This window comes from Chrysemys picta, chromosome 5 (genome assembly GCF_011386835.1).
Source record: "Chrysemys picta bellii isolate R12L10 chromosome 5, ASM1138683v2, whole genome shotgun sequence".
In the NCBI taxonomy this organism is placed as follows: Eukaryota; Metazoa; Chordata; order Testudines; family Emydidae; genus Chrysemys; species Chrysemys picta.
Genome location: NC_088795.1, coordinates 101,889,852 through 101,916,576, shown reverse-complemented (window position 1 = coordinate 101,916,576; position 26,725 = coordinate 101,889,852). Strand labels below are relative to the sequence as shown.

Genomic DNA, 26,725 nt, shown 5'->3' with positions numbered 1-26,725 from the left:
TTCTGCCTGTATCCACTTATTGTCTCTTGTCTTATACTTAGATTGTAGGTTCCTTGGGGCAGGGATCATCTTTTTGTTCTGTGTTTGTACAGCATCTAACACAATGAGGTCCTAGCCCATGACTATTGCTCCTAGGCACAAAAGTAATACAAACAATAAATCATAATAATCAGGATTATTTCTTTGTTCTGAAGTTTGTCTTTAAACTTATAAAACCACTTGTTCTAAAATCAGTAACCCTCTTGCTATAACAAACCTGTCAAAATCTCTCTCTCAGTTCTATCAACTGATTGACACACAGAGCTTTTTATCCAAATCTTAAGGGAAATTGCTTCAATTCTATACCACACAATTTATCCTTGAACTGACTATTTTCTATATTCTTTGCCTGCCACTAATTGGGTGTCTGATACTGAAATTAAACCTAAAATAATTTCAGTTTTTGTCTTAATATGGTAAATTCTCATTTTAGAGGAAGAAAAAAAGACTTATTAAATACAAGTGAGCCTTACTATTATCTCGTCATAAAAAAAAAACAAAAAACAAAAAAACCCAACCCCTCCCCCTCCCCAAAAAAAAACCTTACAGCACACACTTAGGTTTTCCTCCTTGCTACTTGAAAGACCTGGATCATCTCTTGTTACAGACCTCATCCTTCTGCTGTCTAAATTTATTAGACATGCTAACAGAGAAGGAAAAACTAATGGTCACCAAGGATATTACTATATATCCATAATTAAAATCTCTGGTGGGTTCCATGTATAAAAATCTGAGGACATTATACAGACATTTGCTTCTTTCTGTTAAAAAAATCTTTGCCAAACTCATGACCGAAGGTAGGAGTTTTTTTTTTTTTAATATATATATAAACACCATCGGTCTTTATAGTCTGAATAAATGAAAATTCTGAATGGCCCAATCAGCAAACAAGATATAAAGGAGGCTAGTCATCACAAAAAAGAAAACTAAATGATAAAGCCTCCATATCAAATGATTTTGGCACATATTAATAAACATAACTTTTAAATTAACCTCTTTCAAATGTATCAAGCAGCTTTTGATAAGTAATTTCCTGGATCTTTCAATACTATCAATTTCTATTACATATAATTAATTAATGGAGATATCCTATCTCCTAGAACTGGAAGGGACCTTGAAAGGTCATCGAGTCCAGCCCCCTGCCTTCACTAGCAGGACCAAGTACTGATTTTGCCCCAGATCCCTAAGTGGCCCCCTCAAGGATTGAACTCACAACCCTGGGTTTAGCAGGCCAATGCTCAAACCACTGAGCTATCCCTCCCCCCCATTTTAGAAAAATGCTGTTTCTAAAAACCTTATCCCTCTCTTTGGTAAATGCAGACTTTTGGTGACATGGCTAAAAAAAACCTCTTCCTGAATCTAATATACCATAAACAGAGATGGCTCAGCAAAAGTGGAACATCAAAAGAGTCTTATGAATAACTTGGGTGCCAAACACTCTGAGCTGAAATTAATTTTAGTTTTATAGATGCCAAAAAAGGCATTTGAGAGAGTCACGGAATTGCTTTTTTGAATCCCTGTGACGAAAAGCATCCGGGTATTCATATCCTATGTGCCACTGTCATAATCTTTGTACAAAATCTGCCTTGAGAGGTACCTTGCTAACGATTTATTAGTTTTCAAATGGTACCTCATATATATACACATACATATTTACATGTAAGTGGTAAATAGGATTCTCAATACAGCAGGAGAAGGAGATGGCAGAAAACAGAACAATTTATATTTTAGCAAACACAAGTGGGGAAAGGAAGAACATGGAACCTCCTTCATCACCAGACTCCATGTCACCTTCCTCACTTTTTGGAAAAACTTTGCTTGAGAAGTAACCTTCAGAAGAATCCACTTCAAAGGTTCACTGGAATATAAAAGAAAGGCAAAAAATCCCAGTTCTCTCTTTCACCTAAGACGACAAAAGCATCAGCACCTCTGGCCCTCTCCAACCAAAGAAAGGGTCAGTAACTATCTTACTGAAAGACTGTAGGTGAGAAAGGCCAATTTAAATGATGCCTTGCTAGATTAAATTTTAGACTTTTAGATGCGTGTTTCCACTTTAATTTGCTTGTAACCATTTCTAACTTTACCCCTTATACTTGAATTCACTTAAAATCCTACCTTGTTTTGTTAATAAACATTTGATTTTTAGTGTAATCCAGTGCAATGTTAAAAATTAACTGTTTGGTAACTGCAGGTAAATTAATAAACTGCTGAATATTGACTTGGCTGGACTTTGCAGAACACACGTTTTTGGGGGAAAATCTGGGACTCAGAAAATCTGGGGTCACTCTGTTAATAGTAGCCAAGGACTCTGGAAGCCTGAGTGTGACTGGTGTGTTGCTGGCAAGCTGCAGGGGTCAGAGCTACTGGACCAGGGTTGTCACTATACAGACACTCAGGATGTGACTTGCATGCTGGTAGGCTGTTTATGAGAGACCCAGGTTGGCAGCTACAGCAACAAAGCATCATGAGGCACCCAAGGTTACAGCGGTGACAAATCTGGACTGCATCCCATTGACAAGCCCTTTGTATATTTGCTGTTGGTGGTAACTTTGCACAATGGATCCAAATTCTAAGTTCTGCTCCCAAGGGACTTGTCTCAGTTAATAACTAAAATTCCCCTGGTTTGGTTATTTGAGAAAAGATACTAAGCCCACTCTTCATTTTATTTTTGTTCTACAGAACCAGTGGCTGTATATTTTCCCCTGTTTAATGGTGCCTAGGTGAGAAGAGGCCACTCACATGATTTCTGTATATGCTGCTTTCCACCCTCCTCTTTATTTTTAGTCCAAACCAATTTTCAATTTATAAGTGTAGGATTCATTACTATACCCTTTGTTAGAAGAAGTGGGGAACCTTCTCTGCTTTGAATCACACCCACATTAGGGAAACTCTTTGAAGATGTACAACTATGCTATTTTTGTTGGCTTTTTAAAGGGAACTAAATTGACTTAAGTTCTCAACATTTCAGAACCATTATTTATACTCCCATGTCCATATCATTTAGTGCTGATGGTAAATCAAAGTTTCATCAGACCAGTTATAACCAATTGCCAAAGAAATGGAAATGAAGTTTAGCCAAGCTACAGCATTAAGGGCAATTAACAGAGCCAATTACAAGGTCTGAGCTATGCTAGGAACGTCACTGCTACAAATGACAAAGGCACACAATACAGAAACTCCAAATAAAAAAATGGAATCCCTCCTTGAGTTCAAAGTGGTTGAAAGAAATTTGAGCCAGATGAAGATGAAACACTGGGTGTTTGATCAGGCCACACCAGAAAATAAAACGGATTCAGTAATAATGTTAAAGTGAGGGCTTCAACTTTATTAACTGTAAGCGGAGAAAAAGGGAGCGAGAGAAAAGAAGACATATGCCCACTGAAAATACCTGGCATTTATTTGGGCCCAACACAAATAAATGGCCTCATGCCAAATATTAAATAGTTAGGGTTGCCCCCCACCCTTCAGCATAATTTCTAGGATTTAATCCATAACCATGAATGAAAGTACACATGAATGGTACCTTAATCTGCAAAGACATAAGGTCTCTCCTTCCTCCTCCAGGCTAATGGATCCCACCAGTTATCTCCTCCTTCTCTGCCCAGGAACAATCTCCCTGCACATTCTGGGTAGGAAAGCCACAGAGAAGCCAAGCCAGCCCCTCCCTTCTGCACTCCTCTCAGGATTCCACAGGGTGGCTTTCCCTTGCTGGTCTAATCAAGGATGACTACGAGCCACCAATGTGATATGGCCATGAAAAAAGCTGATGCGGTCTTGGGATGCATCAGGCGAGGTATTTCCAGTAGAAATAAGGAGATGTTAGTACTGTTATACCAGGCACTGGTAAGACCTCATCTGGAATACTGTGTGCAGTTCTGGTCTCCCATGTTTAAGAAGGATGAATTCAAACTGGAACAGGTTCAAAGAAGGGCTACTAGGATGATCCAAGGAATGGAAAACCTGTCATATGAAAAGAGACTCAAAGAGCTTGGCTTGTTTAGCCTAACCAAAAGAAGGCCAAAGGGAGATATGATTGCTCTCTATAAATATATCAGAGGAATAAATACCAGGGAGGGAGAGGAATTATTTAAGCTCAGTACCAATGTTACAGTTGATTTTGCTTGTATCATTGACTCTGCTTCATTATTAAGACAAGGCAAGAAAACCATAGAAATATTCCTTAGCATTTTTCAGTTTTTACAATGAACAGCAAAACGTGAACATTTCTGAAATGGTGCCTGTTGTGCTGGTAACAAATTGACATTAAATCATGTTTGATTTACTTTAATTATTTCCTTTTTAGATCCCAATGTTAAGGTGTATCGGATGTAATGAATGTAGCAGTAATGCTGGAGTTGGTAGTCTTTGTGATTGATTTGGAAGACATTTGTTCAGACAGAGACAAAGTAAACTACCCCAAATCTATCACCAAGTACACTCTACATAAGTAGTATTTAAAGTTGGTTGCTGCAAGACACAATTAAGGAGAGAGAAAAAAAAACACCTCAGAGTTTTAGTCACTAAAACATATTCACCATGGAAAAGCTTCTTAAAATGGCAATCCTAAATTCAAGAACAGTTCCAGCAGTAATGCAAGAGATTATTTAGCTGTGATAATAGTGCCATGATTAAGACTACAATTTGCAACATTGCAGAAATATTCTGAATCCAAATCAAGCAAGAGCACTCACTAAATCTGCTTCTTAAATACACTTTTATTACTTTAACATCTAAACTATTTTGAATATCCCCAATTAATTTACAAGATGCTTGCCTGTAAGCATCTAAATACAGTACCATTAAATCAATATGCAACATTAAAATAAAATGAAGACCTGAACCAACGAGCATTGTAGCCACAAAACCAATGTATCCCAAGTCAAAATGCATAGAACTGAGGCAAGCTACCCTATCAGATAATGGAGATCCATTCCAATTGAACATACAGAGATGAACAAAGAGGAGTTATGTAACCCATACACCACCTGCGTGCGGTGCTCTGTCCCATGTAGTAGCACCGAGACCACTTAGAGGTTAATGAGTCTGCTACAGCCTTAGCTAACAGCCACAGGGCTTTTTGCTCATGCAGTAGACACTCATGAATTTAGCTCCAGAAGTCCCAGGTTCGATCCTGCCTGCCGACGACCGGGGTTTGTTGGTGTTACAGTAGCACATACAAAAATGTGTCAAAATAAATAAAAAGTAAGGATAGTTCTTCTGAAGTAAGTGTAAATTGCACACCTCCAGGTTAAATTACTGCAATGACCTATATTTGGAAATGAACCCGAAGGGTATGTCTACACTACCCGCTGGATCGGCGGGTAGTGATTGATCTATCAGGGATCGATTTATAGCATCTAGTGTAGGCGTGATAAATCGATCCCCGATCGCTCTGCCATCGACTCCAGAACTCCACCACGGCAAGAGGCAGAAGCGGAGTCAACGGGGGAGCGGTGGCCATTGATCCCGCACTGCGAGGACGTGAAGTAAGTGATTCCAAGTCGATCTAAGATACGTCTACTTCAGCTACGCTATTCTCGTAGCTGAAGTTGCGTATCTTAGATCGATCCCCCCCCCAGTGTAGACCAGGCCTCAGACACTGAAGAAACTCCATTAGATAAGGACACAGTGGTTCACCTAATGACCAACAAAGGCAGATGAAAGCACCTTCTTCTCATGCTTCATTCACTTCACTGGCTACGCATCAAACACTAACTGGGGATCAAGGTCTTTGTCTTGATATTCTAAACTCTCAACAGGCTGGGCCCAGCTAACTTCTTCCTCTCCATCCACCAGCAACTATATAAATTGCTACTCTTATGGATGGTGTAACTGAAGAATAAAACTAGCTAAAGTAGTGGACAATGTGTTCTTAGTGGTGGAGCTTCCTTCCAAAAAGAACCAAGGATGACAAGAAAAGTTTGCCACCTTAAGGACAACATGCATCTGACTTTTTCTTGTCATCCTTGATTCTTTTTGGAAGGAAGCTCCACCACTGAGACAGACAGACAGATGAAAGATTGACGTATTTGTATAACTGGAAGTGAGAGAATAGAAAGGAATATTTATATGGATATGTTGATAGATAGTTTTAATATTTCATCAAGTCTATCAGGAAAAAAATCAGCACTAGGTTTGATTGCCACAAACACCACTCTCATACAACTTGAATCCATAATGTACTGGTTTTCAATCTTTTTTTGTTGTAAAACATGCAACATAGAAATTCCCCTCATGAATCCACCTTCCAATCCCCCATTTTCCCTGAAACAAAACAACTAACTTAAAACATGAGATGGCTGTGGCTGCAACTGCTAGATCACATCTCCTCATTTTACATCTGGGCTATGTTTACTCCCTGTGTGCCAGACCTAATTTTCTCTTCCTACCTGTGACTTCCACTGCCCTACTCTCTTTTGCAGTTTGGTTCTGCTGTCCTATGTTTGCTCTAGTGCTCCATTTTGGTGTAATCAGGATACACAGTCAATGATTTTACACCAAAAGGACATTACCCAAAGTAGAGAGGCTCTATGTTGTTTTTAATTGGTCAAAAATATCATCAGAAACATCTAGTTAGGCCTTGACTGGGCTATGAAAAATCTGGATAGACCTTAACTGCGCTACAATTATCAGCAAGCAACACATGGACTATCTAGCAGTGCTCTGTGAGCCAACAGTGGTATGCAGACCAGTTTCTGAACTGCTGCCACAGAGTTTTCCTTGGATGTTTTCATATACTCAAACAATGGATTTTATAGTTTGGGAAAAAAAGAACACCCATAAACCCACTTGTTTAGAGAAATTCACTGGAACCTTTGGTAGAGCTCTGATTTTTATACTGTGTAGTACTGGAGACTTTCTCAGATATTTCAGTGATACTTTACACACACAGAACAATCACTGAAACAGTTAGCGAGTTTATGCCATGTTGGTACTTTGACATAAAACATCTAATTTTTCAAAAGATAAATGTACGTACCATTGTAGAGTTTTACTGCATCTGCTGTTAGGAACTTCTTTATTACAAGATACGCAGAGCAAGGCTCAGGTAATGAACTCCAATGAAGAACTTGTTCCAACACATTCTCTGTGTAGTGTAGAGGGCGCTCTAAAAATGTCAAAAGTGTAAAAAAGAAAACATAACAGACAAGAAACAACAAAAACAAAACCACAGGTCCTGGTAGGTTACATAAGCCTAGGTATTAATGTGGATCTCTTTAAAACATGGAACCTTACCTCGTCGGTTGTTCAAGTGAATTCTACAATTAAGCATTTAACTGTTGATCCTCTACCCCAACACTTTTGCTGCTATGTTCCAAATAAATTTCAATTTCAAGCAATGCATACCCAGATGAACATCAGCAAAGTGTTTAGAAGAACTCATTATATTGAACTCTTAATGGACTCTTCTGAAAGGACATAAAATACATAACTGTACTATATACTATCTAATGCAAAAGTTAGATTTAAACATAATTTAATATTTTTATTATGATAATACCGATGGTGCCAGCCCAGTTGGGCCCCATTGTACAAAGTGACATTCGCTGCCCCCAAAAGTTTGCAATCTAAACTATAAATATAAAATTTCAGTTATGGCAAATAACTTCCTCTTTCCCATCATCACAATCTGCAGTAATTTATTGGCATAAATTAAATTATCCATTAAAAAGGACACAGATATTGGGCCAAATTCTTGGCCCCACTCCGTTCCCTTTGCAAAATAGTTATGCAGTGCTGGCTTATCAAACCAGGAAATCCACCGACCCTGGCACAGGAGATACAGCATGATAAAAGAGGGCGTGGGCACAGTGTCAATGCATTTCAGTAATCCCTGAAGGCAGAAATGCACTTTAGGGGCATCAAAAGGTTACACACAGTCAATATGGCCCTGGCCAACCCAAGCATCATGGAACTGCAAAGGTAAAAACACAAATTGTGCCACTGCACCCTAGGATACTAATTCAATGCAACTTGGGCTGATGGGCCCAATAGCTACGTGTGTTTTCACACACAGACCCAGACATACCTGCCGACCAAAGTTAAGCTGAATTTCATGGGGGACAAATATGGTATTTCCTTAGCCCCAGGACTTCCCCTTGCCAAATACCTGCTGCAAACAATGGAGGCATAAGATCTCTTTAAAACAAAACAAAGTCACAGGAATACCCTATAATAAAGAATGTTAGACATTGTAACTACAGGGGTCCCTACCAGCTCCTCCTATAATAATTTAAATATTTTCTGTTGTTTTGTAAAATTCTGGGCTGTTTATTGCATTATTTCAGTATACAGGCTTGACATTTTGAGTGATTAATCAAATTCACTCATTTGTAAACATCATTTTGAATTTTAGGAAATTATCAACTTGAGTAATCCCTTCAAAAATATTTAACAATACCATTTTATTAAAGTTTCAACTGTTATATATTTACTATGGTAGGTCCCAGAGGCCTCCCCCCCGGCTCCCAATCAAGACCGGCACCAAATTGTTATAGATACTGTACAAATGCAGGAGTAGTTAAGGACACAACACAAAATCTTATAAATGGTGCTTGTTGCAGGATTAGAGACTAAGAATGCCCTCGCTCCCCTTGGTAGGAGACTCATTTATTTGATCCAAGTGTCAGGACTTCCTTCTCAGAATACTGATCAGAGGGCATGCCCTGGAGCACCACGCCCCCCCCTTCTCTAACCTCTTCCCTGGCTGAGAATGCAAATGGGAAGCATAGGTGGGGGAAGGGGCTTGTGTTGAGGAGGAAGATCCCCTGCCCATCCACTGGCCAATTCAGATGGTGTGTGGGAGCTGATGGCCTCCAGCAAACCCTCCTCTCTTATGTGTTTAAGCATTCTTGGGCATGCAGCAGCCTTTTCTTGCTGCTGAAAGTTCTCATCCACTCCACCCTATAGGTGATGTCATTATCACACCCGGGTTTCCAGGCTTCCTATGGGCCTAATCAGATTATCTTTAGGGGTCAGGAAATAATTTTTTCCTCTGACAAGATTGGGAAGGTGTCTGGTGGGTTTTTATTTTATTTTTTTTACCTTCCTAAAAATGCTATTGGCCCGGTAGGTGGAGATGATAAAGATAAGGGATAGTAACCCACTTCTAAAAAAGGAGGAGGTAATAAAAGTTAGTAAGTGTCACTGTACCTTGGAGTCAGTGTCCAGAGTGACTAAGAGGCTTCAAGAGGCAAGATCCTGGGATAAACCTGAGCACTGGACTCAGAAGGAAATTATAGAGCCTGTGAAGTCCTCCCCTCGCCCCCGAGACTCAGTCTTCACAGTCTGAGCAACCTTTCATCTCTGCCTTCATTCCCTCTGGCATGAAGGTGATGCAATTCAACAATTCGCTAAATTATGAATTTGGTAGTAGGTATCTAACTAAGGGAGCAAGCTTCATTCTTTGATTGTATGTTGTGATTTAACCCTGTACCGGACTCAATTAAATGTCTGGTAGTTTTTGGGAAGGAGGAAGATAGGCACCCCATTTAATATTAAAAATAATAAAGCTGAGGTCTATCTTTTTAAATCCTTCATATTATCCCTAGCATGGATAGGTTTCCATGATCCTGGGTGCCTGATCAATATAGGTATATTTTTTATAAAATGCCTAGGTGGCTTAGGAGACTTTTTGAAAATATTTTAATATATTGAGACGTTTTGAGAAAGGCATTTTCATAAACATTTGTTAATTTCCCCCAGTAACATTTCTTAGATTTAATATTAATCTGAATGTATAATGTTATCCTACTTTATATAAACTAATTACAGCAAGTTTTCGGTTTGCATTGTCACAACAATTGAAACAAATACATATAATGTGACTCAATGGAATGTAGGCTCAGTAGGCTGAGCTGTGCTGGGAGAGAACAACATGGCACCCTTTAAACAATGTGCTCAGGAGTCTTTAAGGCCAGAATTTTGAAGAGCTCAGTGTCCACAACTGAAACCGGATTTTCAAAAAAGTGCCTAGCTCCCATTAAGGCACCAAAAAAAGCAGTCAGATTTTCAGAAGAATTGGGTGGGCGCACATTGGGCATTGAACTCTTTTGAAACTCAGGAAACAATTGGGGTCAGAAAGTTCAGCCCTAAAAGGCTTCTGCCTCCTAAACAGCGAGGGAGAAGCATGGCACCAAGAAGGTCTTGCTACCCGTTTTAAAAAAAGAACAGGAGTATTCTATGCAAGCACAGGCAGGCAGACATGCATATGGACACATCATTGCAGTAACACCCTTGGGGTTGGTCAGTACTGCAAACTGCACTAGTAGAACCTCTTTTCTTGCACAATGGCCCACTGGGAGAGAGGTATGCTGGCATCTCTTTTATTCACCAGCACAGTGCAGTGGGAGGCATAATTTAGCTTTGCATAAGAAATGATTTACTTATAGGCATATTAACCCAGTTATTAAGCTTTTTTGTAATTGTTCAGAAATGATGATTATGGGGCAGTTTAGCAATAGTCTTCTATGGTCAGTAATTCAATAGTCCCTTTAAAACTGTGCCTGTACAGGAACTTTTATTAAAGTAACACTAACTTTGGAAGAGATTTAGGAGTGGGGTGGTCCTTTAAATGTAATAACATTAAACCAACTCATTTCCTTTGTAAAAGAGTTAAAATCCACCCTAAAGCAAAACCAAAAAAAAAAAAAAAAAAAAAAAAAAAAAAAGCCAAGCTGAACCTGGCACATCACCATATTTTCCTAGAATATAAATGCTCCCAAAGTAAACACCTACTCTTTTATTTATAGCTACATTTAAGACCATCTGTCATCATAGATTATATGGTACATAAATCATCATGCTAAAATGCATTAGCTATTTTGCTGGCAACATACCTCCTTTACAAGCTATCCATCTCACAAATATTACTAAAAAATGACATCGATCCTATTTGATAATAGCATATGGTACTATGAGTTCTCTGCAAAAGGCCAGATAATTTTACCAATTATTTCAACTGTTCTATATGTAAATAATTTAGTTGATTTTTAATATTGTAATTTCAGTATTTCTAACATCAAATGGTCAACATATACTTCCAATTACCCTGTTACTAAGGTCATTATGCATTTGCTGGTAAATATCCAGAACAAGTTATTTTAGTCTGAAACAGCAATAATGAGAAGGAAATTACATTTCAGATAATACAAGATGTTAATTTTCTTGACTTCTGAGGGTTCATTTTCAGCATGGTGCCCAAGAAATTGTTTGACAGTACACAAAAAAGTGCAGCTCCCCAGAGACTGCAGAGTAGTCTCTAATGAACTGAATCTCCCAATGCCCTGGACAGGTGCCAATAGACAGGTACATGCTAAAAATACTTTATCTTCTGTACTGATGTGTCTGAAAGAAGTTGTGATCATCAGCATGATTTGAAGCAAAACAGGCAAATCTTATCATCTGGGTCTCCCAGTCTCTTCTCTTATTTGTGTCTTTTAGACTAAGCTCCTTGGGACAGGGACTGTACAGTCCACAGCATGACAAACAAATGTATTAAATAATAACATTAACAAAGGCAACTTGGAGACCAAATATATTTTGTTGGCTCTTATCTCCCCAGTTTGGGTCCAGGAGTAAAGCGTGTCTTAGCTGTAGCATTATATATATATTAGCCCAATTAATTTTTATATATATTTCAGGCAAAGAATTAAAGAAGTGATGATAATGAGATCTGAGCCTTTGAGGTCATTATGGGAGTCAATGGGAGTCTTTCCATTAATTTTAATCGAAGTTGGGTCAGGCCTTATCTGGAGCTGTGATGTGAACTTCTAAAACAAGGATTGATCCTGAGAGGCACTGCGTATTCACCTACTCCTATATCAGGATTAGACCATAGTTAAATTTGTGGCAGACTAGCTTTCATGACTTTAAGGCCAGAAGGGACCATTAGATATGACCTCCTGTATTTCACAGGCCTTTACATTTTACCCAGTTACCATTGTATTGAGCCAAATAACCTGTATTTAGCTAAAGTGTATCCATGAGAAAGGCATTCAATCTTGATTTGAAGAACCTCTCTACACCCATTATTATTTTTTCAATAAATGTTCTTATGTTCAGTTTGGGTTAGATGTTTATGTCTATCTAGAATCAAGGTATTTTAGCCTTACTTCTCAGAATTTCCTGGCACATGCCATAATATTTTATGTTAGTTTGCATGGCCAATATATCAAATTTGCCTCTTCTGTAGACTACAGTACTCTGTAGCACATAAATTAATATAAAGTTGCCTTTATTTTCAAGCCTCAATGGAAGTCTCAAATTAAATTTCTGGGAATCTTAATTTTCTTTAATCTGAAATTATATTAAAGCTAAAAGAAATGTGACACTTTGCTTCTGATCTCCTTTCCCTTTCCTCCTCTCTTCTGTTATTTAAAGATTAGCTATTTTTGTATTTACTATATAAGGGGCAGTATTTCTTGCATGGTAACTTTTCTCCATTAGTCTTTGTTTTTAGTTTCAACCTTGGGAAGAACTGCTTTTAAGTTTAGCCAGGATTCCACAGAATCTCCACTGAACAAGAGCCTCTCCTGGGTTTACTAATCTCATTCCCCGCTTCCAACAATTTATCCGCTTCCTGTATTGCACAGGTCCCCCCCTCAACTCTGAGGAGTAGGGATTACAGGCTGCTTGTACCAGTAGGTCCCTCAGGAAGACTTTCAAACAACAGAAACATACAGGCTTTCTGTTGACTTAACCGAAACACAATCAGGTCTTCTGTGTTTAGTTAGTTTGCCTCCTATTTATTGCTAACTCCCTGAACTTTGTGAATCTCTGGCTTTTATTGGCTTCCCCCAGGCCTCTATCATACACAGGGCTTGTAGGGTCTCCCCCTAAACTTGGTTTTACACCTCCTCCAACATCACTAGTTCAGTCAGCCTTTCAGGCCAACGCTGTACTCGTCATTGCATCCAAAATACTTCACAACCTAGCTTTCCAGCGTCTTTGCTTTTATCTCTTTCCACTACCCCCACCCCCCTCCTTTCATATCCCCTTAAATCCTCATTTGCCAAATTTGTACTCCATTTCAGTACTTCAGCAAATGAGTGAATTTCAGGTACTATCTAAATAATAAATAATCTGTTTGTATTCATCATTTGTCATCACAGTCAGTCAAAATGAATAGGTCAATAAAATGCCAAAGTTTTGTGATCCCTCTGGCTGCATTACAGGTAAGAGTCTTTGATGCCATTACAACCTCTTTGGAGCCAACCAATGCTCATGCATTCTAAGATGTTGAGGAGAGTTTTGACACTTAATTTAATTGAAAAGTAGTGATTCAATCCCATCATGTTTGCGGATACTGCGAGGCCAGCACTAAGTATGGCAGCAATTCTGGTAATTCTTTAAGGCAAGGGTTCTCAACCTTTTTCTTTCTGAGCCCACTTCTCCCCCGCCACATTCTATAAAAACTCCACGGCCCACCTGTGTCACAATAATGGGTTTTCTGCACATAAAAGCCAGGGCCGACGTTAGGTGGTAGCAAGCAGGGCCTCATGCCACAGAGGCCCCCGCAAAGCTACATTGCTCAGGTTTAGGCTTCGGCTTCAGCCTCGGGTGAAGGGGCTCAGGGCCTGGGCTTCCACCCCATGCGGCAGAGCTTCCTGTCCTGAGTCCCAGTGAGTCTAATGCTGGCCCTGCTTGGTGGCCCCCCTGAAACCTGATCGCAGTGCCCCCAGGGGGCCTCGGACCCCTGATTGAGAACCTCTGCTTTAAGGGATTTTCAAAATTATATTCCAGATCAGCCGTTTGGGGATTATCCATGGCAATTCAGGGAATTTGACAATCCCAGTTTTCACAACTTTCCTCCCATTTAATTTATTGTTTTTAAATTTAATAAAGAATAGCCCATGTCAGAGAAACAAATTATTTCACATTTTGCAAAGAAGATGACCAAACTATATAGGTACCACATTATTCTATACCACACAAACACACAGAAATGTAAAAACTCTATAAACCTTGCTTTGTACACACTATACATGTTTTTTTCCTAAGACTATGTATATCTTTCAAAATGTCAAAATGGCCCCTGTGGTTAGTGAGTGGGTGACAAGATACAAAATATTAGTAATAATATGTCCATGATGGCATAGCTGCAGTCCTTCTCTTACTATGTTTAAATTTATAACAGAATGTACCTTCATTTTAATAACTTCTGTCATTTTAACCGTGAGTTCCAGCATTAAAACTGCACTCCAAGTGTTGGATTAGTAGAAGAGATTCAGTACTTACAACACTTTTTTTATTTCTCCTTATAACTTATGAACTATATTGTGACATTTTGGCCTTTGGTGTTGTCAGCTTTACAGTGATGTTTACAGCAGTGTTCCAAGACCTCATTATGTATCTTACAGCCCAGTGTGATAAATGTAAAATGATACAACTTTTGCTTGTGTTTTTTTCTAGCTTTTTAAAACTAAATTGACTGAAAAAAATTAACAAGAGTGCATTCTCTCTAAAGAACTGCATACTTTCTTCGAGCATCTTCTCCCAAAAAGTCAGTATTACTTATGAACCAAATGCTGATCTTCTATTCTGAATACAATTTGTGTTTGAAACATTATTATATGAGTCTATTATTTTTTTTTCTGGAAGTATGGGCCATAAGTTTACCAAGTTTACCAAGAACCAACAACATTTTTCTACCACATATTTATGAGCCTTCAAGCCAACTTATTAAACCAGTTTTTAATTAACCAAACTGGAGGAAAGGATCACTTTGAAATTCTGATGCCCAAAGAGGTGGAATGGACCTTTATTATATTTATAGGCTTTATGTTTTGACTTTTTGTTTTAGGTTTCCACTACAAGTAAGAGGGAACTGGAGATTCTTAGAGATGTGTCATCCCTATTTGTATTCCATACATAGGTGAACACACGTGCCATGCTCCCGAGTCCAGAAGTTTTCCTTAGCAGTGTCTATTGACCCCTATGTGCATCATGCTTCCTCTTGTGCTCGCAGCCGAGGGCACATAATAGGTTGTGCGGGTCGACGCCTCTCCAGTGTCCTTACTGCTGAGTAAGGGTCCATAGCAGAGGGGATGGAGGGTGGGTATTGGAATACAAATAGGGACCATACATCTAAGTAAACCTCCTCTTCTTCTTCGAATGATGGTCCCTATATGTATTCTATATGTGGGTGAGTAGCAAGCAGTGATCAGCATGGAGGTGGATGTGAGAGGAAGTGCAATCTGTAGTACGGCATGGCCTACAGCGGAATCTGCAGCTATCGCTCGGTCGACGTGAATGTGGAGACGGAGTTCCAGGGTGCACAACAGATGTCTTGCCATGGGACATCTGCAAGGCAGGCTGATGTGGCTGCTTGTGCTCATATAGAGTGCACTGTGACTCCATCAGGTGGTGGCACATTAGATTGTGTTTAGTATTTGCTGATGCACCTAGAGACCCATCTGGAGATTCATTGGGAGCAGAGGGCTTGGCCCTTAGATCAGTCAGCAATGGTTACAAAGTTTCAGCGATGTGCAAAAGGAACTACTATCTACACCTATAACTATATACAAATGGACAGAAGCCACTGTCATAGCAAAAGCTAAGAGCGCAAAGGAACAGGGGTTCTGATTAAGGCCATATGGCAGTGTGACAGGGTGCTAAGCAGAAAACTGCTTAGCCAACCCTCTGTCACTCCAGCTCCAATTAAGGGAGGTGAATTGGAGCTGGGTAGACCACCTGGCCCTCATCGGGGAAGCTTGAACAGCTGCTGCCTCATCAGGCTGGGGCTGGATAAGAGCCCCACGGGAAGGAAGTCGGGGGGAGCTGGAAAGAGAAAAGGTGCAGTAGAGGAAAAACAGAGAGATAGCTTGCCCCCTTTCTCCTGCTGGTGGACTGCAAGAAGGGGACTACTTATATGGTGGAAAGGTGATGGGAACACAGCCTGTAAATACAAGCACCAGGTGGGCACTGCACCTAAAGGTCTCTGTGTGACTTTCTCTGCCCAGCGGGGGCAGGAGGACCCTGCAGGGATGCTGTTACAGGCAGTAACAGGGAACCGGAGAGGCATTGGCCCATCTGAAATATTATACCCTCATCTCTGAGCACAAGGGGACACTGCTAAGGAAAACTTCCAGACTTAGGTTCTGGTGCACATCCGCACCCATGTATGGAATACATGTAGGGACCATCACTCGAAGAAGAACTATGGAGTTTTGATTTGGTTAACTTTCCAAAAGAAACCAATAATAATATGGTAAGAAAACACACAAATATTGTTGAAAAAAAAAAGTTACTAACCTAGCTCTCCATTTTCAATCACTTCAAAAGCAGCCCAGATCTCATCCTTGTTGGGAATGATGTTTTTTATTCCTAATACATCATTAGTTAATTCTTCTGCCTCTGTCAAAGGCGATACCTGTGATACAGATTGTAGGAGTTCAGAATTTAATAAATAGTTTCTGAAGTACTAATGGCTTCTGACTTGTGCAGACATTTTATACTTTTGTAATGGAAAAACAGTCCAACTTTTTCTTTTTAAGCACAATCACAGAAATACCAAGTTTGTGAATCCAATAATTATTTCTCAAATTGCTGGCCAGTACATTTTCATCAACTTTGTTGCATCAGATTGGAAGTTATCCAGCTAAAAACTGTAACTTCAAACCTTTCCCTTTATCTTCACCCCTTCTTCCCCCCAAATCAAAGCACTACAGCTCAGTTCCATGTGAAACAGAAAGAGCATGCTGTGATCTGAAAGGTAACAATTACTACAGACACACTATGTTTTTTGGTACAGTTCTCCCTCTCTGCCCCTCTCCCATCCCAGTCAATGATACAGAATTTTTTGGTCTTTAAAAACAAAAAAAAATCTGCGTTTTTTTGTTGATATGTCCCATGCAGCATAAAATGATAATGAAATGGAACTAGACAACCCTAACAAGGTTAATAGGTATCTTGCTAAAATTGCTTTTCTAATAATATCTACCCTTCATTATAGCAGAAATTTAATGTTATCCTTTACATTTGAACATTAGAGTAGTATTGCTTAGAGTCCAGTACTTTTCAGGAGTGCTATTAGACCCGAGGCTGGAAATCTCAATTATAGTGAGTGGGGAGGTTAGGCTTCTCAGCACCTAAGCAAGGCAGACAGCCTCTGGCAGAAAGAGACATCAGGAGGAAGGCCATCTAAATGACCTTGTGCTGCTAAATAAACTGCAGAAATCACTAGGCAATTGTTAGTATTCCTATCTATTGCAGCAGGACAGTGGTATCGCTGTGAGCATCAATACTGCTGTACCCTGCCATAAAACTGAAAGTGGAGGTCTCTGCTTTAAAATTATGCCATAGCCTTCTGCTTAAAAGTACAAGAGAAATACTATTTACAGATTTTAATTAAGCCACAGCTTGAATGTAATAAATAAATAAATAAATAAAATAAAGATGGGAAAAGACATGAACTAATAAACACAAATGTAACAACAGACATGCTAAAACATGCAAATTTGTTTCACTTCATAAAAAAAGTTTATCAACAAGTTATAACAATCTTACATACTAACCCTTATTATAATACTACAGTCTGGCTCTTTTCTTTCCACATAAACTTCAATTAACAAATCTCCAGCTTGGGAAACCTAAAACAAAACACATAAGTTCCAAAAATTAAAATGCATTGAAATGTTTATAGCTTTTTTCATAATTGGGAAAATACAATAATTATTTCACAGCAATGATAGAGTCTTATCAATACACAAACCTTCTTCCATTTTCTAAGCTGCAGAAAGCACCAGCATCCATCTGATCAATCATAGATAGGTCTCTGTGTCTGTCATGGAGGTTGCAGAAAACATGGACTTTCCACGACTTCCGTGACTTCTGCAGTGGTCAGTGTGGCTGTCCCCAGGTCCGCCCAAACAGCTGGCTCCGGGGTCAGGTGCTGCTCAGGCAGCCCTGGGCAGTGGTCCCCAGGGTGGCCAGAGCAGCCTCTAGCCCCCCAATTGACCAGCAGCGACTCCCCTCTCTCCCCGCAAGATTTAGTCAGGGATATTTATGGTATAAATCATGAACAGGTCACGGGCCATAAATTTTTGTTTATTGCCTGTGACCTGTCCGTGACTTTTACTAAAAATACCCATGACTAAATTGTAGCCTTAATCATAGGAAGTCTCTACTGTAGGGTTGGCAACTGATTCAGGAAGAAATCTGAATTTGACTAATGCAGTCATGATCATATCTATCAAAATGCATATGAATTTTGAAGTATAGGTTCAGAAACAGGAATTCTAGCTAGACCAGTCATGGGTGAACATTATCGGGAAGACAGTCTGTGCTTCAGAGATCCACCTCCAGAGTGCAAGTCAGAGGAGATCTGTGTTTAGTTGTCCAAGTTTGGAAATTCAATCTGTCGTATTAGCCAAACTGTATGGTCAGAAGTTGATCTCAAATTTATCTGATTCACTCACCAACGTAAACCCATTTCACAACTATGATAAAAGAACAACTTGGGGTAGGGAAGAGTTTGTAAAGCTCCTAATGCCCTTTGCATGGCAAAAGTTCTATTTCTCAGAGATTTTAAACTCTTCATCCACAACCACAAACCAGACAGGAGCTAATGCAACTCACCCTGGCAGCAAAGCCAGCTCATATTGTCATATGGTCCCCTATTGCTGCACCTGCAGAACAACTGATGTTCCTGAGCATGATTCCTGGCAAAGTCAATGGAACAGAAATTAAACTTCTCTGCCTTAATATGACAGTGGAAGTTAATGATGGTCCATCTGCAGCTTCTAGGTTAGGAGGACCTGTTCTTCTTTTTGCGGATACAGACTAACACGGCTGCTACTCTGAAAGCTTCTAGGTTGTTTTTCTAGGGTATTAGGCTGCCTGGAGCATCTGCTCTCCAGCATTGTATCTTTGCTATCTACATCACAAATTACTGCTGAAGAATTTGTATGGGCTTTGGAGAAGACATAGCATACATGCTACTATAACTCTTCGATATGATTCTTTTTTCCTTTCAACTTAGTTCATCATTCATTTGCTTCCCCTCACAGGATGAAGGAGAATATATAGCTCTTTATATGAGAAAGCCAATGGTTTGGATTTTGGGGGTGGTGGTGGGAGAATGTGGGACAGACTTTAATAAGAAACAGGGCAACAATTAATTAGAAATTAATTGATCATTAACTAAAATAGTTTAAAAACAACATTTAAAGTTCAATCCCCCCTAGCGCTCACACACACTTTTTTGCTTTGTTAATTATTTCACGATCATAAAAATTTCTATTTACAGTGGACACCAATAAAAATAGGATATTTATCACCTTCGGTATTTACATTAACTGAGGGGTTTGTGTTGTTTGCAATGAAAAGTATAGTGAATACTGCAAATTCCTGATAACAGTAAAGACTAGTGGTCAGTAAAAGTCTATTTTAATGGTACCTATGTAATCTTTTAGAAATATGTATGACTTTAGTAACTGGTCATGTTGACAAAATGGACAAAAGGTCACTCAGTGAAAATAATGGCACGTAAATGTACAGAAAAACAAAAGGAAATATTCCTACATGCAACGTGTAATCGTTCTGTGGAATTCACTGTTCCGAATGTCAAAGTTTTAAGATAAAATTAAGATCTTTTAAAAAAAATATGTAATCATTAATAGCATTAATATGCGGTTATGCATACTAAGTGTAACCAAACCATCTGCTTCCAATCAGAAATAAAACAAGTATTCTTTCCCCTACACATTTACACTCTCCATGGACAGCTTTGGGCAATCGGCTAAAGGCTTCAAGGATATTTTTTTTCACTCCCATCTAGACATCAGATATTGGCCAACACTGAAAATAGGACGCTAAGTTTAATGGGCCAGTGGTCTGGCAAATATTGTGCTAATAAGTAGAATTTTTTCATGATAAGATTAAATAAACTGATTTTATGTTGACTACATATTAGTTCATATATCCAGAAATACAAATTGTAACATTCTTGTTAACTCAGACCTTTACTAAGGACTTGATAATTATGGAAGTAAGGTGAAAACAGAATTTAATGATGACCAAGTGGGATATATAAAAACTCCAAACTACTACTACTTTGTTTTTTGTTTTTTTTTTAAATGAACTGATAGAGAATTTTCTATAGGAATCTGGCTTGCTCATTCATAGCTATAAAGCCATCTACATTGTGAACGACAAATTTAATTGTTCCAAAGAGAAAATATCGAGTGACTTAAGTACTGAGGCTAGGTGCAGAACCTACACTCTTAAGAAGATAGTCATATGCCAATTTAAAGGGGCATAATTTGAAACCCTGTGATTGTGTATACAGTAGCAGGGTTTCAGGGAAGATACAATATGGAAGAGAATGAAAAGAGTGTGGGGAAAGGGGGAGGTTAATAGTTAATTTGAAAAAAACTGGACCTTTCATATTTGATCCAATATCAAGACTAGCATCCAAATGATGGTAAGTACAATAATTTGGGTCACAATTCTGAGACACAGACACAATCATGCTAAACAACACACACCTACATGCATATATATGGGTTAAAACCTAAGGAGGCTGAACAGGGCAAACAGATTCAAGCTTCATAGTGTATGTAATAGGATATTGAGTAGAATAATGAGGTTGCAAGGGAAGCTATGAAAAAATATTTTGATTAGTTTACAGAGACTGAAAAGTAAATACACTGCATCACTCAATTTCTACGAACATTGACATAATGGAGAAATTGTGACTTTAAAGTTAGTTTAGCTCCTGAGAATAGAAAACCAAACAGAAGCATTTGTGAGGGAAAGCATTATGAAGCTACTTTGAAGAAAGCTTCTTAATTACAGTGGCACAGACTCTGAAAATCTTAGTTCCTAGTAAAGTTTGCTTTTTAGATATTACAAAATAGGGTTGCAAGAAAGAATGAAGTTGACATTTGATTTCTACTGGGCTTATGTAAACAACTGTACATAAAAGAAATGTGCTGCAAATTACAAATAGCTGGCAAAATGTTTGGCAGATAGAACACAAAGAGTGGTTAATGAACTGCCAACTGGAATGGAAAACAAGATCATCTTAAGTGACAATTCAGACATGAGACCTTTCTTGGGTTGCAAAAGAAATCTGGGCACATTAGCTTTTCCATACAGTTTTCTATATCCCCTTTACGTTTGTTCATTTTAAGTACCTGCATTATTTACTCTCCCTGCTCTAGCTCCTACATGAATGTATTATGATGGAACAACAACTATCGTTCCAGAGAGCAGTGTTTTGACTCTCAGACCTTAATTGAAATAAGATTCTCACTCAGGCTACACCTATACTTGGGGTGTGATTCCCAGCTTGCATAGGCATGCTAGTTCTCATAGAGCTAATGCACTACAAATAGTAGTATAGCTGTGGAAACACAGGCTACTGACTCACTCTGCAGAAGCAGCTGCCTCCCTCTCCAACTGACCTGATACAGCAATGAAGTTGGGAGGGTTTTCCTAAATTGCTTGTCTGCTGAAACTGTGGTGATAGGAGCATGGGGGATTTTGCTGCCTTTCTTGATCTATCACCTCCCCTTTCTCTGTACAAAGGGTGTATAGGTTCTTGAAGGCAGGGAAGCAGCCTCATAGGCTATGAGTTGCAGAGAGCTGCTTCCCCCGCCTTTGAGATCCTATATACAGTACACACGCATGCACACAGACGCTGCTGCTGCAGGTGTGGTGTGGATGCAGATAAAAGATAGAATGCAGATCGTGAGTTGGATACAAGTGGATTCTAGTGGATGCAGATCGGATGCGGACCCGTATTTTTGTATCCAAGCAGGGTTCTACCTATGGTTACATATGCAGGGCAGCTAATCCATGCTGCTCTTTGCTGCTCCCACGCTACCACGGCTACACTACTTTTTGTAGCATGCTAGCTCTAGCAGAGCCAGTGCATGGTTGTCGTGAGATGAGAATCACACACGCCTCTGGCTCCAAGTTTAGAAGTAGACAATTTCAAAGGACTAGATGACCGTGTACCTTATGCAGTGTCAGTTTGCAGCCAGCTGCAAGTCACATTCATAATACTAAAGAGGAAGGTTGGGCTTTTTAAAAGCACTCAGTATTGGCCTAACTCTCTTCCCAGTGAAGTCCATGGTAATACCCACTAATTTCAATAGAACATAACCACCACCATACCAATTTGTCCATCTAGCCCAGTATTCTGTCTTCTGACAGTGGCCAGTGCTAGATGCTTCAGAGGGAATGAACAGAACAGGCAATCATTGAGTGATTCCCCTGTCATCCATTCATAGCTTCTGACAGTCAGCATAGGGAAACCCAGAACATGGTGTTGCATCCCTGACAGTCTTGGCTATAGCCATTGATGGATGGACCTATCCTCCATGAACTTATCTAATTATTTTTTGAAGCCCATTATAACAGTTTTGGCCTTCACAACATCCTCTGGCAATGAGTTCCATAGGTTGACTGTGAGAAGTAGTTAGGCCAGTGCTGTGTGCTTTTGAAAATCCCACTTAGAATATTTAGCAGGTAGGATAGAAGCACAGTACCCTAGAGGAAGTTTCTGGAGCCACTGTGCTTTAGGCAGGCAGGCAGAACACCCCATGGAGAGGATGCAGTCTATATACCTTGTTCTCCATGCATGCACAAAACAGCTCTCAGAGGAGTGCATGAATACATGAGTGTATTTACATATGCATGAGATACATATAGCAAGTTTCAAAAAGGTTCACTTTAAAGCTTCGACATCACAGTAATATATTAGAAGCGTCTGATCCAGCAAAAATTACTCTTTGCAGTTGCTGACACATAGAAGTTCCACAAGACTCAGTTGCTGCTTGGCCACAGAGACTAATCCTAATTCAGAAGGGAAAATGTATGAATTTTGACAACCGAATTGCCACATATGGCCATCAAAGTCTTGGGAACAATATCAGAGAGACTTCAAATGAAACAGAGATAGGAGCACTCCTTACATTTTAACATGGTATCAGGTTATTTCCTGCCTTACTAAAACCAAACGTAAGGACAGCGCTGATAAAGGAGAACGGGGCAGGGATACATTACTTTATTTTAGAAGATTTTCCTGCTCAGAACAACTCCAAACTCAAACCCAAATTAACCCCTGGGACACAAATTCTCAGAACTTTTAAATCTGAACTTTAAAACAAAAATGCCCACAGTCAGGCTTTCAAAATGAAGCAATAAAATCAGCCATTGGTGAGCGTTTGCAGCCTATGTTTTACAAAGAATGAGAGGACAGAGTACTTTCAAGTGGGGATGCTTAACTTCATGCAGGTGAGAAACAAAGTTAGAATCTGTGCACTTGTCTGCTGAAGTTAAACTTCCACATAAATATGGCAGGATCAGGCCTTACTTTGTACGATAATTTTAACCAAAATAAAAAATGTTGTAGCAGCTCAGTGTCTATTAACTATGAACAATAAATATACCATGTATTACATTTTAAGTAGTTTCTCCTCTATGAATAGTTATTTTTAGAAAATATAAATGAGATTGGAGAAAGTTTTGAAAAAGATTTCTATGGTGATGAGTTTGACTGTTTTGGAGAATAGGGCTATTATCCCCACCTTAGTTTAAGAACCTCTCTACCAGTCAAATTCTCAGTCTGCTAAATATTGCATGCGAATCATCTTTATAATCCTAGTAGCACAGAGACAATGTCATTCTACTTTCCTGTTATCTACCACACAGGTCTTTAATTGCAAGGAAAAGACTGGTACAGTAAAAAGAAAACTGTATCCCCAGCAATATGCAGTTCAACTTTATCTTCTCAACTGTTGAAAAAGTAATTATTTTTTGCTTTACATTTTTATAAAGTTAACAAAAACAGCCACCCCTGCAGCAAGCACTTCCAAGCTGCCAATGGCTACCTGAGTTAAGGTCTGTTGGCTTTCCCAGCAAGTCACTGGTATGAAATGACTTTCCACTCAGTGATTATTACTTAGAAAATCAACCTATAGTTGCTCTGTTTTTGTGACTCAAACTCAGTACATTAGAGTTTTGTGTCCACAGTGTTGACAGTGACTTAATTAAACACTGCAGTGTTTAATTAATATTTTTTACATTGGATAGTGAAAATCTGCATGCCAAATATTATTTCCCCAAATGGCCAAAGTAGTTCTATGAAATGTTACACTTTGTTTTCCTAGAAATGGAGAGAAGAACTAAAACAGCAATGACTGCTTTAAGCTAAAAGAAGAACAGGAGTACTTGTGGCACCTTAGAGACTAACAAATTTATTAGAGCATAAGCTTTCGTGGACTACAGCCCACTTCTTCGAGTGCATAGTGGGCTGTAGTCCACGAAAGCTTATGCTCTAATAAATTTGTTAGTCTCTAAGGTGCCACAAGTGCTCCTGTTCTTCTTTTTGCGGATACAGACTAACACGGCTGCTACTCTGAAACCTGCTTTAAGCTAGGATCATCTGTACTGCTTGCAAATCAGAGAAAAGAATTGCATTTTGTACAATATATGCCATTAAGCCATTCAAAACTACAATAGTCTCAGGACACTATATTAAATGATCAAGCCATAAAACAATGTATAGCGACATCCATTTCACCCACAAGCAGTGAATAAGAGGACTCAAAATTCTGCTTGCCCAGACTTGCATAACAAAGTACTTTCTGGAGAGAGTGAAAAGAGGAGGAGTAATTTTCTGTAAGAACCTATCCATGAAAAAAAAAATCTATTTCTTTCCAGAGTGAGATTTGCCAAAACACAGATATTGTTGATGCATTTTGCCATTTATTTGTGGAAGAGGAAACTGAAAGAGTACTTCCTGAAAAGCAGATTTTTTTTACTTAGAACTGAGAACAAAGTCTACGTTACACAAGAGTTTCTCTTTGGGGTAAGCAAATACATACAAATAAGAATGCTGCACAAAGTACAGTACAAAAAAGAGCTAGATAGAGTGAAGATGAGATCACAGATGTGTTGGAGCTGTACAATACATCACAAATTCTCTGAGATGGTACTGCAGAAAGAGGACATGCACTTACTGATAAACAGGATACATCTACAGTTACAATATTAAACAGCAATGTGACAATATCTACAGAAAAATCAACGGCCAAATACTTTACCTCAGGTGGGGCCTCATGAAGATTTGACAGTTTTTATTACCCAGCATTAGCACTTTTTTGGAGTTCTTTTTTCCATTAAAAGGAGCAATTGAAGGAAAAACAGATTTTAAAAATGACATCTGGACAGGTTAATTTAAACGCATAATGCATACTTTTTTTCATTTTTTTCCTTAAACTAAAGTAAATATAATCTCTAGGCAGTAGCTTCCCTTATTTTTATAAAACCTTTGAAATGAGTACTGTCTTTGATTTTAAAAACAGAATATGACAATTCTAGAAGTGTATTTCTTTAAAACTAAATTTCTTTTAACAACTAGTTTTTGTGTAGGTTACTGTAAGTTATTTCCCAGAGTCTCAACACATACATACATAGAAACTATGAAATTTCACACAAATATGAATAGTGACTCAAATATTCTTTAAAATAAATAAAAAGGAAGAGAATTTTACAATTGAATACATAATTAAATGGAAGCATTGTCTCTACTACTTTCGAAAGTCTAAATATCACATTACACTACAAATCATCACTCTTCAGCTGCGAGCTGGAAATTTCTGGTTGAATATGTTTGTTTGTTTGTGTTAAGGTTGAAATAAAAGTGCTTTTTGTTGGAAGAATTTAAACTCAGCTATTGATAGGTTGATGAGACTCAAGCCAGGGGCTATAAAATGCAGTGGGTGGAACAATCACATATGAAATCTGATTATGAATAGAGCAGAATTTGTTGCAAGCAAAATGAAAACAAATAATCAGAAACACAATTCAGGCTTCTCACAATTCTTCTTCCCGGCAACTACTAAAGTCCCCACATAAACTGGTCAATCATTCACAAGGGTCTGTCTCACTTTTGGTTTTAGTGTGGGAAAATTAAGTATATCATAATGGATTTTTTTTTAAATGACACCAAATGACTGCAGGAAGCTTAAACTTCAATTTTAAAAATGAGAAAGCAAGTCTCTAGCCTCTTTCCTTTTGAAAATAGCCTTCAGAACAAGAACCAATTCCTAAAGAGAGTGCCATAGTGATCTTTCCAATAAAACATGGAACATCACATCTGCCTCTTCCTAGCATTCCGCTCTGTCCAGAACTGTAGTTTTGGCTGAATGCACTCAGCTATCAGCAACCAGAGCTCCCAAATTGGTCAGCCGTGCCCAACGCTTTCTATTTCTCTTTTCCACCAACTCCCAACTCCAAACACATGGAAGTACCAGTGGAATCACTCCCAAGGCACTTCTCTCATTTATGCTCTTAGCTTCAGTGGCTGTACCAGGTACCAGTAGTGACACCAGGAGAAACTGCAAATAGCACCATAGCCATTGGAGTTTCTGCCATGACTTCCTATGGGGATGAAATCCTATCAAAGGGACTGTTCATTGCAGGCATTTCTTGGTGCTAAGTCTCCAGGAAATCACACAGTTAGAAGGTAGAAAAATTATCTTTTCTCCAACTTTCTATGCACCTAGATCTTAGGCAGCAAGACTTTATTCCTCCCAGCAAAAGTCTTCTCTCAATAGCATCACCACTCAAAAGCAATAGAGATAAGATGTTGCTGTATTTCTTTTTTAACGTAAATTTCAGTCCCTTGCCAGCAGGAGGCATGTGGTCGTATTATATTTAGCCCTTTGCA

The 26,725-nt window shown here is 38.9% G+C and overlaps 1 protein-coding gene across 3 annotated transcripts in view; it reads right to left on the bottom strand.

Moving 5' to 3' along the window:
- ARAP2 (ArfGAP with RhoGAP domain, ankyrin repeat and PH domain 2) overlaps positions 1–26,725 on the bottom strand; it is a 205,577-nt gene that overhangs the window by 29,524 nt on the left and 149,328 nt on the right. For all 3 annotated transcript variants that reach the window (XM_024106718.3, XM_065596990.1, XM_005286388.4), the window contains 3 exons: positions 17,556–17,630; positions 16,294–16,411; positions 7,019–7,147 (listed from right to left, as the gene is read on the bottom strand). In XM_024106718.3, coding sequence (XP_023962486.2) covers positions 7,019–7,147; positions 16,294–16,411; positions 17,556–17,630 — 322 coding nt within the window. The remainder of the gene's footprint in view (positions 1–7,018; positions 7,148–16,293; positions 16,412–17,555; positions 17,631–26,725) is intronic.